The 15,384-nt window shown below is 51.4% G+C and overlaps 6 protein-coding genes across 6 annotated transcripts; 2 read left to right on the top strand and 4 right to left on the bottom strand.

Annotated features, from left to right (window-relative positions):
- Positions 1–85: 85 nt before the first annotated feature.
- Positions 86–3,189, top strand: FIBRA_03993 (uncharacterized protein; the record flags this gene model as incomplete). The annotated part of the gene is made up of 5 exons (XM_012325814.1): positions 86–279; positions 332–1,713; positions 1,779–1,820; positions 1,875–1,960; positions 2,857–3,189. 5 exons carry the CDS (start codon positions 86–88, stop codon positions 3,187–3,189), a joined length of 2,037 nt encoding a protein of 678 aa, XP_012181204.1.
- A 308-nt stretch (positions 3,190–3,497) lies between these two features.
- FIBRA_03992 (uncharacterized protein) lies at positions 3,498–5,037 on the bottom strand (the record flags this gene model as incomplete). The annotated part of the gene is made up of 4 exons (XM_012325813.1): positions 3,498–3,551; positions 3,607–4,563; positions 4,593–4,733; positions 4,792–5,037. The coding sequence occupies 4 exons, from the start codon at positions 5,035–5,037 to the stop codon at positions 3,498–3,500; spliced, it is 1,398 nt and encodes a 465-aa protein (XP_012181203.1).
- Positions 5,038–5,264: 227 nt separating this feature from the next.
- FIBRA_03991 (uncharacterized protein) lies at positions 5,265–6,335 on the bottom strand (the record flags this gene model as incomplete). Its single annotated transcript, XM_012325812.1, has 6 exons — positions 5,265–5,355; positions 5,412–5,517; positions 5,579–5,689; positions 5,746–5,926; positions 5,958–6,014; positions 6,075–6,335. 6 exons carry the CDS (start codon positions 6,333–6,335, stop codon positions 5,265–5,267), a joined length of 807 nt encoding a protein of 268 aa, XP_012181202.1.
- Positions 6,336–7,762: 1,427 nt separating this feature from the next.
- FIBRA_03990 (uncharacterized protein) lies at positions 7,763–8,334 on the top strand (the record flags this gene model as incomplete). Its single annotated transcript, XM_012325811.1, has 2 exons — positions 7,763–7,830; positions 7,881–8,334. 2 exons carry the CDS (start codon positions 7,763–7,765, stop codon positions 8,332–8,334), a joined length of 522 nt encoding a protein of 173 aa, XP_012181201.1.
- Positions 8,335–8,637: 303 nt separating this feature from the next.
- On the bottom strand, positions 8,638–11,557 carry FIBRA_03989 (uncharacterized protein; the record flags this gene model as incomplete). Its single annotated transcript, XM_012325810.1, has 22 exons — positions 8,638–8,876; positions 8,931–9,033; positions 9,082–9,184; positions 9,245–9,267; positions 9,326–9,412; positions 9,471–9,678; positions 9,732–9,905; positions 9,962–10,111; positions 10,170–10,257; positions 10,308–10,477; positions 10,528–10,562; positions 10,618–10,626; positions 10,683–10,722; positions 10,780–10,792; positions 10,849–10,874; positions 10,930–11,009; positions 11,068–11,090; positions 11,144–11,171; positions 11,229–11,272; positions 11,325–11,349; positions 11,412–11,487; positions 11,544–11,557. 22 exons carry the CDS (start codon positions 11,555–11,557, stop codon positions 8,638–8,640), a joined length of 1,758 nt encoding a protein of 585 aa, XP_012181200.1.
- Positions 11,558–11,909: 352 nt separating this feature from the next.
- Positions 11,910–14,463, bottom strand: FIBRA_03988 (uncharacterized protein; the record flags this gene model as incomplete). Its single annotated transcript, XM_012325809.1, has 10 exons — positions 11,910–11,987; positions 12,046–12,173; positions 12,242–12,377; positions 12,427–12,732; positions 12,793–13,067; positions 13,119–13,345; positions 13,407–13,710; positions 13,763–14,111; positions 14,164–14,193; positions 14,245–14,463. 10 exons carry the CDS (start codon positions 14,461–14,463, stop codon positions 11,910–11,912), a joined length of 2,052 nt encoding a protein of 683 aa, XP_012181199.1.
- Between the last annotated feature and the right edge of the window lie 921 nt (positions 14,464–15,384).

Here is a 15,384-nt window from a genome sequence, read left to right as displayed (position 1 = left end):
AAAGATCCCCCGCCTCATTCCATCATCCGGTCCTACCTATGGCGGTGTAGAGGTAACTGTGCTCGGTGCGAACTTCCATTCCTCCATGCAATTGAACTGCGTGTTTGGTGGAGCGATCTCAAGCTCCACACAGCGGTGGAGTGACAATACGCTGGTTTGCCTCTTGCCGCCCAGCACTAACCCGGGAAGTGTACCTGTATGGTTTGATGGCATGGCAAAGGAGGAGGATGGCACAGCGCCGTGCATTTTCACTTACAAAGATGAAACGGATCGAGCCCTGTATGCGTTTGCCTTGCTCGTTTGTGTCATATCAGAACTAACAACCATCTAGTATGGAACTTGCTCTCCAGGTTGTCGGATTGAAGATGACAGGCAAGATTGAAGATGCGAGGAATGTTGCCATGCGCATCGTTGGTAATCCGGATTCCGACACTTCGGGAAGCACAGCTCAGGTGGACAATGCCATGCAACTGGCAAACACGGTCGAGTCTACCCCTGATTTCAGGCGTCTTTTAGTGAGTCGAACGCGCAACAACGGCGACTTTGAAAGGGTTCTCCTTGAATTTCTCTCTGTTATCGACGTCCCTATCGATGGTCCCACTGAGTCGTTGTCTCCTTCGATCTCCTATCGAAGCCCTAGCGGTCAAACCCTTTTGCATCTTGCGACTATGGCCAAGTTCCCGGCTCTCGCTAAATTCTTGGTTTCGCATAATATTGACATAGATGCCCGGGATAAGAATGGCTGCACGGCACTTTTCGTTGCTGCTCTTGTCCAATCTACGGATTGCGCGAGGGTTCTTGTCGAAGCCGGCGCGGCCCTCGATATCGTCAATGCGCTAGGGAAGACGCCCGCCGAAGTTGCTCCGAATGGATTCTTCGACTTCGCTTTGATTGACAGCGGCTCTGAAAACGGCCGTAGCTATGGGCACGAGGACGAAGAGGAAGCTGCTTGGGGTGACGCGGAGGAGGAGGAGGAAGACAATATTAGGACGAAGAGCATGACCTGGTATCGCGATGGGCGCAAGTCAACTTTGCGGAAGCGGCGATCATGTCATACCCTTCGAAACGCCGATTCCAAATTGCAACCAGTATCTCCAGTTCAGCCAGACGAGAAGATTTTTGAAGCAGGCCTACCGGATGAGAAACAAGTCGCATCTTTCATGGAGACATTTTCGCGCACGCTAGCTCAGTGGCAAACCCCACAAGGCATGATTCCCAATTTCCCCCTCCTTCATCTACCCGCCATCCCTGCTTGGAATGCCCTTTCTCAGATGCCTGCCGTCTTCCCTGTGTTTGTTCCCATGCCTGCCTTGTCCGCTTTATGGGGAGAAAGGCGCGCTGAGGGAAAGCGGACGGATGAAGACGAGAAGAGTGTCAATACCTCCCCGATGATACAGGAATGGCGAGCCTTCTGGGAGAAGTGGTTGACGCAATCCGCCATGCCTCCACAACAGGGCGAGAACGTGACAGGTGCCCCTGCTGAGCAGAGCGAAGATGTCACCGACGCTCCTCCAGCCTATTCTCCAAGAGATTCTGACCCTGTTGTGTTATCGTCGAAACACGTAGATGACACACCGTCGGCCAGTGCTACAACACAAGATTCTGAGCCTGATCAATCAGTTATTCGCATCAGCTATGATTCGCTTCCAATCCGTGAACAAGACGTTCAGACTCACGCTCAACGCTCAGCGCATAAATCTTCGCGCAAGCAGCGTAAGAAACGTTTGTCGCTTTCGTAATTCTGCTGCTCACATGATAGCCTAATGATGTTGATACAGATGATCGTATGCTTATTTTATTTTGGATCCCGATTCTCTTCAGTAAGTCTTTTGGTCGATTTTATTTCGATGGCTAACCGACAATCTGACTGTCAGTTGGTGTCATGTGGGCCCTTTTCCATTTCATTCGTGTTGCGTTCCATGCAACTCGGGCTCTGTTGACTCTCAAAGCTGGTATCAAGGTGTAAAAGACTTTGCTTTATGATGTCCTCAAATTCCTATCAATGATTCACATTACCAAGTAGCAAATGTTGTCCTCTCACGTTACCTTTTAATTATGCATACCTCACCGACTTCCTAGCGCTCAATTAGACTACTTGTACGTTACTGTAATCCATAGAACATATTGATCCTTATACTGTACGACTGTTGATCACGCGTGTTATCTGCCCTAAATCCGGCTTGGTGAGTGGCGTCGCGTCGCGTATAGACTGCAGGCTCAGCCCGGCTGTAACCTTACGACGTAACACTTGGACTTACTCTGTAAAATTCCTGTGGGTATCAGTTCACCTTGCATATCTTGGCTCTCCCTTGCACAATACGCCTCCCATGTCTCTTCGAGATAACGACTACACAGAGCGGTGTTCATATTGCCTGAAAAAAGTGGGCAAACGAAACCTCAAGATATGCGGCCAATGCAAGTGCGTAGTCATGGTACCATCGCACCTCCTCCGGGTTCAGAGCAGTAGTTGATGCACGATGAACCGCTTAGGATGGTGCGCTATTGCTCAAAGGTGTGCCAGAAAGCGGCCTGGGTCACGCATAAGTAGCGCTGTCGCACCGGAGAAGCCTTCCAAGAATCGCTCGCCCGGGATAGCGAAGTCAACGAGTTGAATAACGACTTCTCTAAATGGCTCAATTGTTGGAGGAGCACCTTTCAAACCATGTCGCTCATTGCATTGGACCTAGCTAATCACCCTCCAGACCGTCTCGCCACCCACTGGTGTGTTTTAACATGATTTGTGTTACTATCGGGTTGAAGATCTATCTCATCTGAAGTATGTTTGTCGAAGTCGAGAGGCGTCCTTACCCGCCTGACGTCGCACGGTCTTTCAGAGCAAGTGAATATTCTGAATAGTCCGAACATGCCATGCTTCTGTTGGATCTCCTCTCCCAGATGGTGCAAGGAAAGGTCTACTCCCATGAACAGATGGCTGAAAGGTTGCGCGAACTGGACTGCACTGAAGAACAGGTCCAGGACTGGAAGAATGACAATCGAGGAGACCATACAGTGCACATTGTAATTGTCTTCGAAGACCTTGCGCGATTCCTTTGGTTCTCGCTGCGAGACTTGGAGCGTTACAAGAAGAACCCTCAGGAGTCTGCCGAACTCGCTGCTAATTGGGACCAGATGTTCGCAGCAGTCATTGAGCAAGGTCCAGAGAGACTCGAGGCTTCTGGAAGCAATTAGGAAATTCCCTTCTAAGATGTTTCGACATATCTTACAAATCTCACGGCTTTGTTTCACAACTTATAATGGATAGACGGATGTCAATCATGTAGTATAATTACCTACCAGCGCGTCGCTAACTACCCCAGTGACCAACCCTTCGTGTCGGATACGTGGTGTCGGTAAATGATGTCAGACAGCTGCGTGTTGAGTTGTAGTCGATCATCTTGCACCTTCCGATGTCAGGCCGGGCAATAGATTGGGGTCATTGGAATTTGAATGTCTGTTCAGTGATCACGGTATTACATCGTGTTTCAGAGACGGTCAATTCAAATCTGCCGCAGGAAACCTTTGATTTTCCACATCGAGTCGAGGTCCTCTAGCTAATCAGCGGCTGAGATGAGACTAGTCCGTTCACTCGACAATAGATGAGCGTACCAATTTCACGAACCCATCTTCTCGGACAATTCGAGCGACCAGAGATTCCAGATCAGCCCGTGACAAGTTATATGGATAGACTGAATCGCTTAGCGATGTCAGAAATGATTCAGTGGCAGGTGCTATCACATTAGCAGTAGGAGTCAGACCCATCGTCTGTGATGTTGACATCTGGGCGGGCGCCGTAGTGTGAGGCGGCACAGGCGGAGGACCCATGTCAGACTGAGTCCGCGAAGGAGTAGACACAGACCAAGTAGAGTCAGAGACTGGTTCAGGGATTCCCACAGGAGCCTGAGATGACGTGCAAGCTGAGCAGTCTGGAAGCACTGAGGAGGCAGTGATAGCAGACGATGGTCGAGACACGTTTGGATCGTCAGAAGAAGGAAGACCAGCGCGAGCGCGACCATGAGTATGTATACCAGATTGTACCGGGGCATTAGGTGCATAGCTAAGAGGGGCGCGCCAGCTTGTATCAGTTCCTTGGCTAGATGCTTCTAAGTCCCGAGTATCGCCAGGATGTTGTCCAGAGGAAGATATCTGCAGAGGAGTCACGCCAGTAGTTCGTGCCGGATCATCATTCAGCGAGGATAGCTGCTCGTTGACAGAGACTGCACCCGCAGAATCAGATGAGAACTGCGATTGTTGCTCGTTTGCAGGTGCATTGTTGGGGTGTATAAGTGACTCTATGCTGGTCTTGGAAAATCGCACAGAAGCCGGATGAGAAGCAATCGAATTTGCTGTACGACTTGAAGGCGCAATGGATACAATGGGAGCCGGTGCATTCGCGCGCTGCATCATTGTGGCAGCCCTGTTGATAGTGTGTCCGGGCAGAACGGGATTTGTTGCCTTGCAGGGACAGATATATTTGATGGAATTGATGAAGCTGGTAGCAAATGATACGGTCTGAAAAGTTATCTGAAACCGTTTATATGACTGGACATCCTTGGATAAATCAGTCTGTGAAAAATGATTAGATAAATGCGCACTGGCGGGGTTCCCACAGGAATCGTCCGAGGATACAAATATCGAAATCCGACAACTGCATCACGATAAACTGCTTTCAGCGGGAAACCTTGGGCCATTTGAATTTGATTCATAGAGGAGAAAGTAAGTAAATCGAGGTCCTCCTAAGGCGATGAAGCGTATCAGTATCTAACAGTGTTTACTACCACAGAACTATCGCACAAAAACGACTTCACGCTGATCCACGTCCATGGTATCATTTCCTGCGTTAAGTGACCAGACGACACGCGTCTTAAATGACTCCAACTCTCCCACAGACGACTTTTTGACATCTACGAACAGCCGGATAGTCGGATTCGAGAAATGCTGCCACTCTTCCGCTTGATTGGCGGTCCCATTCACCTGTGCAGACGAACGTGAATACTTCAACAGGTCGTAGACCGTTGTCGCAGTAGTTGAGTGTGACATGTGAGCCGTCCAAGTCAATAAGAATGAACCGGATGTTCCAGATAGTAGTAAGGAATGATTGCAAGCATTTCCGACGATGTATGCATCGCAAAACGCGGTCACATGACATGTACGGGGCAAAATCATAATTCAAAGTGACAAGACTTACAAAATTCATGGTATATATACAATTTTTGCGAGATACATAGTGTTCCAAGTACAATCTGACATGTGATAGTAGACCATCCTCAGTTGTTGTTGGGCAGTCTGTCTGAAATCCAGCCGATGATGGCGTCGGTACTCTTCGATTGAATGAAGACGGTGCCGGGCCCGGTAAACCTTCAAGAAGAGTTGTCGACGACCCATCAATAGTTACAGCATCGAAAGCGACGCACCTGCAAACAGCTCCCTCGTCGGTTTGAAGGGTAGAAAGGAGACCTCCCGCTTGGATCTTCTCCATGTTGTACTGGCAGTTCCACGCAACAAGATGGTTGTTGTTGACTAGTAGCAATTCACCGTGAGTACTTGCACACGTGCATGATGCAACGGAAAGAATGCTCACCAATCCACTGCTCTCCTGGTCGCAGATCGCGTGAAATGATGGTACCCAAACCGTGCAGGAACAGCATGCCGACACCGGTAGCTTGGGAAACGAACAAGCCATGACCAGAGACTACGCATCATGCCAGTTAGCGCCACCAATATCGAATGGGGAAATAAGTAACATACAGAGCATTTTCCCAAAGCTCTGGGATTTGGTTGTCATCTGAACACCCGGCGTGCAAGCAAGGAACGCGTGCTTCCCGAAGTGCCACGGTGAGTTGCCGTCCAGTTGGATCCGAGTGATGTCGCCCCACATTTCAGGAGTCAACACCACCTCCCCTGGACCCCAGAAGTGCATGAACGACAGCTGCAGACGCGATGAGCTGCGCGTTGATAACGCCAAGATCTATACTCGCCTCTCCTCCTGTCAGCAACTTCTTGAAACTGAAATTCATCTACGAAGCATCTCGCTTATCAGTTTCCATTAAGACTCGTTGTGCGTGCAGGATGCGCACTTTTCCCTTGATCTGGACAGACGGGTCCATCGTGACCATGCTGCCTGGTTTTGCAAGGATCTCGTAGCCTGGCTGGATACGCATGTAGAGCATGGTGTTATCATCCCGATGGTCAATCTTGAACTGCACGCCCTCGTAGGAGCCTGTGATTCTAGCATTGCCCGTTTCGCTGGGACCAGCTGGGGGAGGTGTACCTTGGGGGGGAGGAAAGGAGCCAGCGTATTGTGCGGGGGCTTGGGAGTAACCCGACTGGTAAGACATGATCTTTTAATGTTCTGGATACTAAACGGTTGGATACGCAGGAGTTGAGGAGAGCACGGGTCTTTGTAAAGCTTTTGAGATGCGCGTCGAGCAGTGGAGATGTTGCAAGATTGGTTCGCGAGTTCGCCTTGAAATAAGTGCAGAGGAGAGCGGTACCACCGCTATCCCGTGCATTATCATGATTGATTGGTGATCAGGGCTGTCTTGTGAAGATGCGGTTCACCATTGCAAGCTACTTTCAGGACCCGAAAGCTGTGTAGGCGCTGTTCTACACCACGCACTGAGTACTTGCACATGATGGTAGCTGTGCACATGCGCAGCCATCGGTCGTTGTAGCTGCCGCTTGCTGCTTTATCACAACGTGGAGATGCACAATCGAGCGGAACGCTCACCATGTACGAGACTACAAGTTGCGCCCATTGCCGACTCCACGGCTCCGTGATAGCATCACTTGACATTAAACGGCCGCCATGTCCCAGTCGAGTCGCATGGGCTCGTTCAGGCTATTGAACAGGCCTGACATCCTAATCAAACTCGTCGATGCAGTGAGTGCGCCGCCTCCGCGTCAGATATTGCTATGGAGACGAGGTTATGCCCTTAGTTGGTTAGCAACGCAAGTGCATTGCTTTCGCCCGTTACTAATTCATCGCCCGTTCGCGTCGCGGGGCAAAGAACTCTACGTGCCGTGAGGTGAAAAGCGACCAGGGCACTTACAGTAGTACACAAGCCAGCTCACCCAGCACAATATTCATGATGCCACTTTATGGATTATTGGTAGTAGCTGTATCGATGAATCTTTTGATCAACGGATAAAAGCCAGTCCAGGACGGAGGAGCATGTGTAATGCAGAAGGATGTCAGAGCCAACAATTATACAGCCTGCAAGGAGTTCTGCTGCTGTTGACGAAATTACAGCAACAGATGGGAACAATGCGTTGGGAGAAGTCGGTAATCTGTTAGCAGCTGCGAGGGTGGCATTGACTACTTCACCTGCGAGCCGACTCAGAGGCTGTCATGGTATGAGGCAAGCGTGGTCGCCTCCGAGTCATACATCCCACAGTAGCATGCCACTCAGGCTCCCATTTGAGCGTAACGTACGCAGTCGAACCCGTTGGCGGCCACTGGCCAGGGACTAGTCTGTCTCGCAGGATGGAGGCAGTGAGCCACGAGTCGCGGCTGATCCCGCGTACCAGTGGATGTGGGCCAGGAACGCACTGCGATGACCGAATTGAACTCACCCCACATCATGCCTCTTCTCCACTCTGCCTGCCTTTGTCCTGCTTCCTCGTCCCGGGCACCTCTCGCACCCGCCCAGACACCTCCAACCACGACAGAGAAGCGACATACTGGCCTTGAGTCAAGGATAGGTGAACACATCCATGGCCATATAGAAGAAATTCTGCTGAACGAATTACGATGTATTACAGCATGCCTGCGGTGACCTTTGTCGTCGATGCAGAGACTCCACAGCAATCCGGACAAGCAGTTCTCCATGGGTCAGTCTTTCCCGTCGTTTCCGCCCTCCCAGCGTTCATTCTTTCAATAGACGTCGTGACCTCGTTCCCCTCATTTCCGGCTCTGTCTCAGGCGCCACCATTGGCATCGCATGGATCGTCGGGCTCCTCATGTACGCCTACAAGCGTTGGAAGGGTCATCAGGCCGTGCGCAACGCCGGCCTTCGCAGCCACCGCGAGCTCGACGTGCCTCCGCCCAAACCCGAGGCATTCATCATCCCGCCCGACCCGGCTGTTATTCAAGGCATTCGTGCCCCTGGCGAACGTATCGTCCCAGACGACCCGAAGGCTGATGTTCGTGCCCAGCCGGAGCATGCCAAAACTATACCCTTGGCGCGGACAGAGGTGAAGGGCGGGAAGGAGAAGGAGCCGGGGGTGGTCTCTGCATCACAGCTGTCGACTCATTCTTTGCCAGCAACCATCCACACCCAACAGGAGACTTGCTCCCTTTCATCCAGACACACACGTCGTGTCGCAGATGGCTGATAACTTCATACCCATGTTATGTTCTCCTACTTATTATCCCTCCCACTATGTTATAACTGCTGGAATTATTCGGTATGTAGTATGCCTCTTAGTCCGTACACGCAAGCACTAATGTTCAACGCATCTACTCTAGCTTACATCTCAGATACCATTGACACGACAAGTTTGTACTCTTTATTCTTGAAGATGGTCATACACGGGTACATATCTAAAGCAATGCGCGGCTTCTACGTTACAATGCATGTTATCACTACTACAAGCATCTTCTTCCTTCTGCACCGTCTTTCAGCGGTTGTGATCGCCTTAGTCGCAGTATGCGCCAACGTTCGCGGCTGCGACGTCCCGTGCGTAACGGTACAGCACACCGCGCTTCTCGCGGAACTCGCGCGGTCCGTTCGCCTCCCACGACGCACGGCGGCGCGTCTGCTCTTGCTCGTCGACGTCCCAGGTAATCGTGCGTGTCGCCGCATCGATCGTGATCTTATCCCCATCCTGAACAAGCCCGATGGGGCCGCCCAGCTGCGCCTCGGGTACGACGTGACCTGCAATCGGCAAACGTAAGTGCGCATTAAGCAAAAAAAAGGGGGTAGTCCTACCGATGATGAATCCTCGAGAGGCACCTGAGAAACGGCCGTCTGTGATCAGAGCCGTCTTGCCGCCCAAGCCTGCACCCATGAGGGCACTGGTGGGGCCCAACATCTGACAGGATGTTAAGACAGCGGCTTCGGACCAAGCAAAGGAACTGACCTCCGGCATTCCGGGCGCGCCCTTGGGGCCCTGGTAACGGAAGACAAGCACCATACCCTCCTTAACTTGACCCGCCTCCAAAGCAGGATAGAAATCTCCCACGCTGTATCGTCAGCATGGTCAGCAGGAGGCGGGATACGGTACTCGACTCAAGAAAGCGCACCGGTCGAAGCATTTCGCAACACCCTGCGTGTCATATCATCAGCATGGAGTCCTCTTAGAGTCGTCTTGGAATAATGCACACCTCGAAACGCAGCCCCTCCTTACCAGTCAGCTTCGCTACGGCCGTTCCTGGCGCAAGATTTCCGCGGAGGATCGTCAAGTGGCCAGTCTACACATGAGAAATCCAATGAGCATAAGATCCCCAGACCAATATATGCAACACTCACCGGTTTGATCGGGTTGCTCAATGGTCGAATGACGCCCTGATTCTCGAATTCCAGGTCGACAGCGTCTTCTACGTTTTCAGCGAGCGTCTTCCCGGTGACGGTCAGCGTGCTTCCGTCAATGAGGTTGGTGTTCTTCAAGAGGTACTTCAGCAATGATGGGATACCGCCGACCTTGTGCAGGTTCTCCATCAGGTACTTTCCAGATGGCCTATCACAAACGGGTCAACTACCCCGTCAACATGATTCTGGAAAAATGCCTACTTGAGGTCGCATAAGTACGGCGTCCTGTCAGCGATCTCCTGGAAGTCATCGATCGTGAGATTGACATCAGCGGCACGAGACATTGCCAGAAGGTGTAGGACCGAATTCGTCGAGCCACCCAAAACGTTGACGACGGTGATGGCGTTCACGAATGCTGCGCGGGTGAGGATGTCCCTGGGAGCAAGATTACATTAGCGTTCTGTTCTCCATCTGGTCGTCGCAGTTCTAACTTCGGCTTAATGTCAAGTTCAAGCAATGTCCTCATGTACTTCGCAGCTTTGAAGCACTCTTGGGCCTTTTCGGGGTAGGTGGCTGGCGTGCTGGAGGAATAAGGCAACGACATGCCCAACACCTCCAGAGCACTCGACATGGTGTTGGCACTTTGAGACCGTTAGGAGATCATTCACTCCAACAGAGCGACTGCAGACGTACGTGTACATGCCTCCGCAAGCACCTGCCCCAGGACACGAGTAACGGACAACATCGAAACGTTCCTCCTCGCTAATGTTCCCGACGGCGAAAGCACCTAGTTAGAATTCGTTGAGTCTTTCTCCCCTGACACCTTGTAATACATACCATAGGATTCAAAGGCATCGGCGATGTTCATGTCATCACCCTTCTTGTGACCGAGTGCGGGACAGTCGACGTTCCGAACACCATGCTGAATGGTACCGCCGTAAACGATGATAGTTGGGCGATTGTGGCGAGCTGCAGCCATGACAGTTCCCGGCATGTTCTTGTCACATCTAGAACGCCAGTTTGTTTCCAGCGGTACAACTGGGAAAAGACGACTCACCCCGGGAGCGAGATGTTGGCGTCGTAGTATTGTGCCTAGAGTCATATTCCGTAAATGGCTGACCATACGCACGGCGAGGTAGCTTTTTACCAGTGTGACCTAAGAAGTCGTCAAGTGAATTCAGGCTGAATAAAGAGCGAAAACGGGATTCGTACCGCTTCAATAGAGTCCGCAATCAAGTCACGACTCGGAAGCCTAGTAGTAGAGGATTATTTGGGATGATATTTGGACGCATAACATGGCGGCACGCACGAATATCTCATTCCTAGGAAGTTAAAAAGTCAATTCTGACACCACGATCGAAGAATAGTTCATGCCCACCATCAGTACCCATCGTAATAGCGTCGCTGATCGTCGCTGTCAACGGCGCGGCCAATGCAGTTCAACAAATTGCAGACACACCTGACACCAATGGTGTTGAATGTGAGACCAACGAGGCCCTCTTGTTTGCAGCCCTCTTTAACTTTCATGGCAAGTTCCAGCTGAATAGAATGCGGAATACTGAGTGCATGACATAAATAGGAGCCATTGCGCACTCACAAGGTGCGAGTTGCACGGGTTTCCTGCATCAACGTCAGTAAATGCGATCGACGTCTGGAACATTTTCACGACTCACCCTCCCACCATATCGGAGAAATACCAATCTACAGGCAAAAATATGAATACGATGCCCAAGGACTGGCTGTAAAGTCATAGCATACCTGGGGCTTATTCATGTCCTCCTCTGTCAAACCAACCGCGTATACTGCAAATTATGTCAGTGGTCCGAAGCATCCGAAGTTCAGCGGCGATCCTACACATGGCTTGGGCACCTCCGCGTGCCTGTCCGATGCAAATCAGCACAATAATCTTCACTTTCGGCACTCAATGCTGGGTTCACTGACCTTATCCTGCGTGAGGATGCTAGAGATCTTGTTGAGCTTGGCATTGCTCGAGGCTGACGCCTTCGGCACCGTATGGCTGCAGATGCGGGTCAATTGATGAAAACGGATGGCCAGAGCAAGAGCGATACGCACATATCGACGGACATGGTGGGGAGAGACAAGAGATAGCAGAGACTCGAGAGATACCTGGGGGTTCAGGTCGACCGCGACCGGGGACCCGTCTGCTAAAATATGAGCGGAAACTCATGACTCTCATTCCTCGGCCAATAACCATCGCGGACCGGAAAATGGGCACTTGTCACACAGACCATCGCAGTTGCGTCACATCGATCTCAATCACGCGATCACCAGACTCCTCAAAGCCCCTTCATTCACAGGGATTAACGTTGGACAGTCCTCCAGGCGAGCATGCTTAGCGTTTGTCCTCGCTCTTCAGAGTAGTGTAGACCTAGCTCCAACATAGCAGTAAATATTCAAAGCATTGTACAGAATCTATCACTAAAAATCAAACCCTTCCTTCCGGAACAGAGCGACGTCTGTTGTAGGAATCGCCATCTCAGCCAGGTTTTGTCGGCCCTGTATCGGCACAATCAGTCAGTCTGAAAGAGTTCGGTCCAGACACGCGAGAATTTACCATCTGGACAAATACCCGCCGAAGCGTGTGCCATAGTTGGTCGCTCTTTGCACCTCCTGACATGTCCTGCATCGCCAGCGCACCCAAAAGGTGTTCTGCGGCTTCCTGCAAGGCGCCGATATTGAGGCCTACGGATCAACGGATGGGAATGAGCCATTTCGGCGTTCCGTTGCACCTCATAGTATGGGATACGCACACGCTACCGCAACATTGTATATCGCCCGAGTGTACGTAGGACGTAGCTGCAATGCCTCCCTGTAGGCGCCAAGGGCTTCCTCAGGCTTATTCCCGTTCGAGAGCGCAGACCCCATACGATTCCAAAGCAAGTAATCCTGCGAAGGTATCAGCAGATATCAACAGTACACGTGAGACAGCTCTCACTCTAGGTCGGACTGCGAGGGCAGCCTCGAAACAATCCTTCGCGCGATCAAATTCGCTGCTTGTATAGAAAAGGATTCCAAGACCTATCTGCACGTCCGGATCCATCTCGCCCCGGCTAAACTGCTCGCGAGCCAACTTGAGGAATACGTCTGTAACTTTTTCATGAGAATTCCACGCAGCGCCCTTCAAGGACTGCCACGCGGCCTCTGGTATATCGAGCGATGGGTAACGAGCCCGAAGCCATTGGAGGAGCATAGTATGTGCACCCCGCTCGATTGATTCATTCGTGAAGGAGACAGCCAATGACTAGGCATCCATGCCCTCATCAAACTGACTGTGGAAAAAGATGTCTTACAATTCACTCACCAGCATTCCAGCTCCATCGGCACCGGCCGCTTCCGCTATCTTGACACCTTCCGTCAAGGCGCGCATGGCAGCATCCTCCCGCTCGTCCATGCTTCTTGTCTCCCCCAAAAGAATCCAGGCTTCGTAGCCCCCTTCACCGAGCTCACCGCGCTGGATAGCAGCTTCCAGTAATAGAGCAACCTCTGAGAGCGAACCGTTCTGTTCAAGTAGGTCCTTAGCTGCCTGAAGATGCGAACGCGAAGAGGTGGAAGGATCCAAGTATCGATTATCCTTCTCTAAACATCGGGGATCAGTCTGTACCAAGCGACATCAGCAATGAGACGTACCGAAGACATAGGAACTCAAGCGCGGCAGCCCTTCATCGGTGTACTCTATACTTCGTTGATTACTTGTGCTCGACATGCCCTCGTCGTATGCTTGCTGTAAGGATTTGCCATAATCTAACATATCGTCTTCGCGCTCCGAATTCATAAGTTGATTAAACTGTGCTTCCCACTTGAATTGGTCTTCTTCCGGAGGAGGAAGACCAGAATTCCTGAGATTCTCCCACACGCTAGGATATCTCCAGTCAACATCCACTTGGCCAAAGACCATGTCTGGAACCATAAACGCACGTTTGGAAATCTGTGCCATACTCTAAAGAATCACCGCCACCTTCCAACCTCGATTCCTGTAGGCGCTCTGTAAGATCATCGGTACTATCTTCAACCTCGACGATTCGTGCGCTGCCTGCATGCTCAGTGGCAAACGAGGCAGTCGCTTGAGCAAAAGCAGCTTCAAAGTCTATTTCCTTGCCTTTCCCCTTTCCTTGCTGGGCAACCAAAGGCGGAATGCCGACGTTGCCCATGGCGGACGGATACATATACGACTGCATGGCACCTCCATAAAATGCGGGAGACATGCGTGATGTTTGAGAATCTGGATTCAACTGGAATGAGCTGCATGTACACATCAAAACCACGATACTGACACTCTTGCCGTTGCATGGAAGCACCTGGAGCGGGACCTTGTGCAGGCATGCCAGACGCTCTGCCAAACTCAGCAGACCAGCCAGAAGCACGGGAACCCAGTTGTTCACCATGCGGAACCTGCCCATATAAGACTGGTTTGCCACTGGTTTGATTCCAAGCACTAGAAAGGTCGGGGAGGACATTGGCTGAGCGCTCGAGAGCATGTGCAAGTTGGGGGGGAATATGCGGTGCAAGCGCAAAAGCCTGAGCTTGTGCAGATGTATGTGTACTCTCGTCGAAGAATTGGCGAGCATGAGTCAGGTCTTGTTGCGAGCCAGATCCAGACGTAGTGCTCGGGAGATGATGGAGCTATTCTATCCCTGTCAGTATTCATGAACCAGGGAAGTAGCACAGCACGCACGCGAGCAGTAGATGGCCCCGCAATTCTATCCTGTTGGAGAGTTGAGATGTATTTAAAGAACCGGCCGAGGATTGAGCATACCTGCTGCAAACTGCGATCGCCTTCGGTGTGCTTGAGCACTTGGGACAGTGGGTTGAAAGGCACGGCGCACTCTGTGCCGGAGATGAGACCCTGAAGAGACATTATGGCTATAAGAAGAGACAAGTGTGAGGTGAATGAAGTCAAGCGAAGAGGTGCTTCACGCAGAGCGGCCGCGAGCGGAATGGATGCGGCGACTTTGGGCGGGGAGCCATTGGGCATCATCAATCGCGCGTAATTACGATCCCATCCACGTGATATTCTCAGCTGATCGTCTAATTCCAAGTTCAAGGTACAGTTGCAGCAATCCCGCAAACACACATGCTAATAAAAGTTGACTATATAGATGTACTATAATACAGAACAGAACGCGTCCAAAAGATTGATATAGGTGACAAGCAAAAGTCCCTTTAAAAATACAATAGCAACACTTACACCACGGCGGGACTAGCCGGCGGGCCCTCGTACTCTGGAGGTGCCTCCATTCGGATTTCCTCCATCGCTCTGCGCAAATTCTCTACCTCTGCTCGCAACCCGCTTATCTCGGTGGGGGATATGGGTACTCCGCTGGAGCCGACGGTCGAAGGAGGGTTCTGGCTGGAAGCAGGCGCAGAACCAGTAGTACCACTATAGTTCGATGTTGAGACAGGACCGGCGCCCGTTGCACTCTGACCTTGAGAGCGGAGATGTTCGCGCAGCTTCGAGGACATCAACGGCTGGAATGTTGGCGCATCAGATTGAGGACTTTGCGCATCAGATTGAGGGCTTTGCGCATCTGAGTTCGAGACTGCAGTAGTCACGATGGGCGGTACATTATATGGGAAGGGATCTGGTTCGCGGGGCCGTAAATCATCGTCCTTCTCAATTTCTATTGATCGCTGTCGCGAGCGCCGCCAGCAGAAGAATGCGACCGCTAAGATGAGCACCACCCCTGCGACGCCGCCCACGACACCGCCAACAACACCTCCTACATTCACTTTGGACTTTGCAGTGACGTCAGAAACGGGTGGTGGTGGTGGGATCGTGATAGTCTTGTTGGTAACCCTATGTGAAGGACTCTTAGGTTGACTTTCAACGAGATTCTCATGCAACTTACTCCAATGCTAATGGCGCAAATACTCCACCCTGACCAGGGCTAGGTTT

The sequence above is a fragment of the Fibroporia radiculosa genome, assembly GCF_000313525.1.
Source record: "Fibroporia radiculosa TFFH 294 genomic supercontigs, scaffold2508, whole genome shotgun sequence".
NCBI lineage: Eukaryota > Fungi > Basidiomycota > Agaricomycetes > Polyporales > Fibroporiaceae > Fibroporia > Fibroporia radiculosa.
Note: the sequence above shows the minus strand (reverse complement) of the source record. Positions and strands in the feature narration are given on the sequence as shown.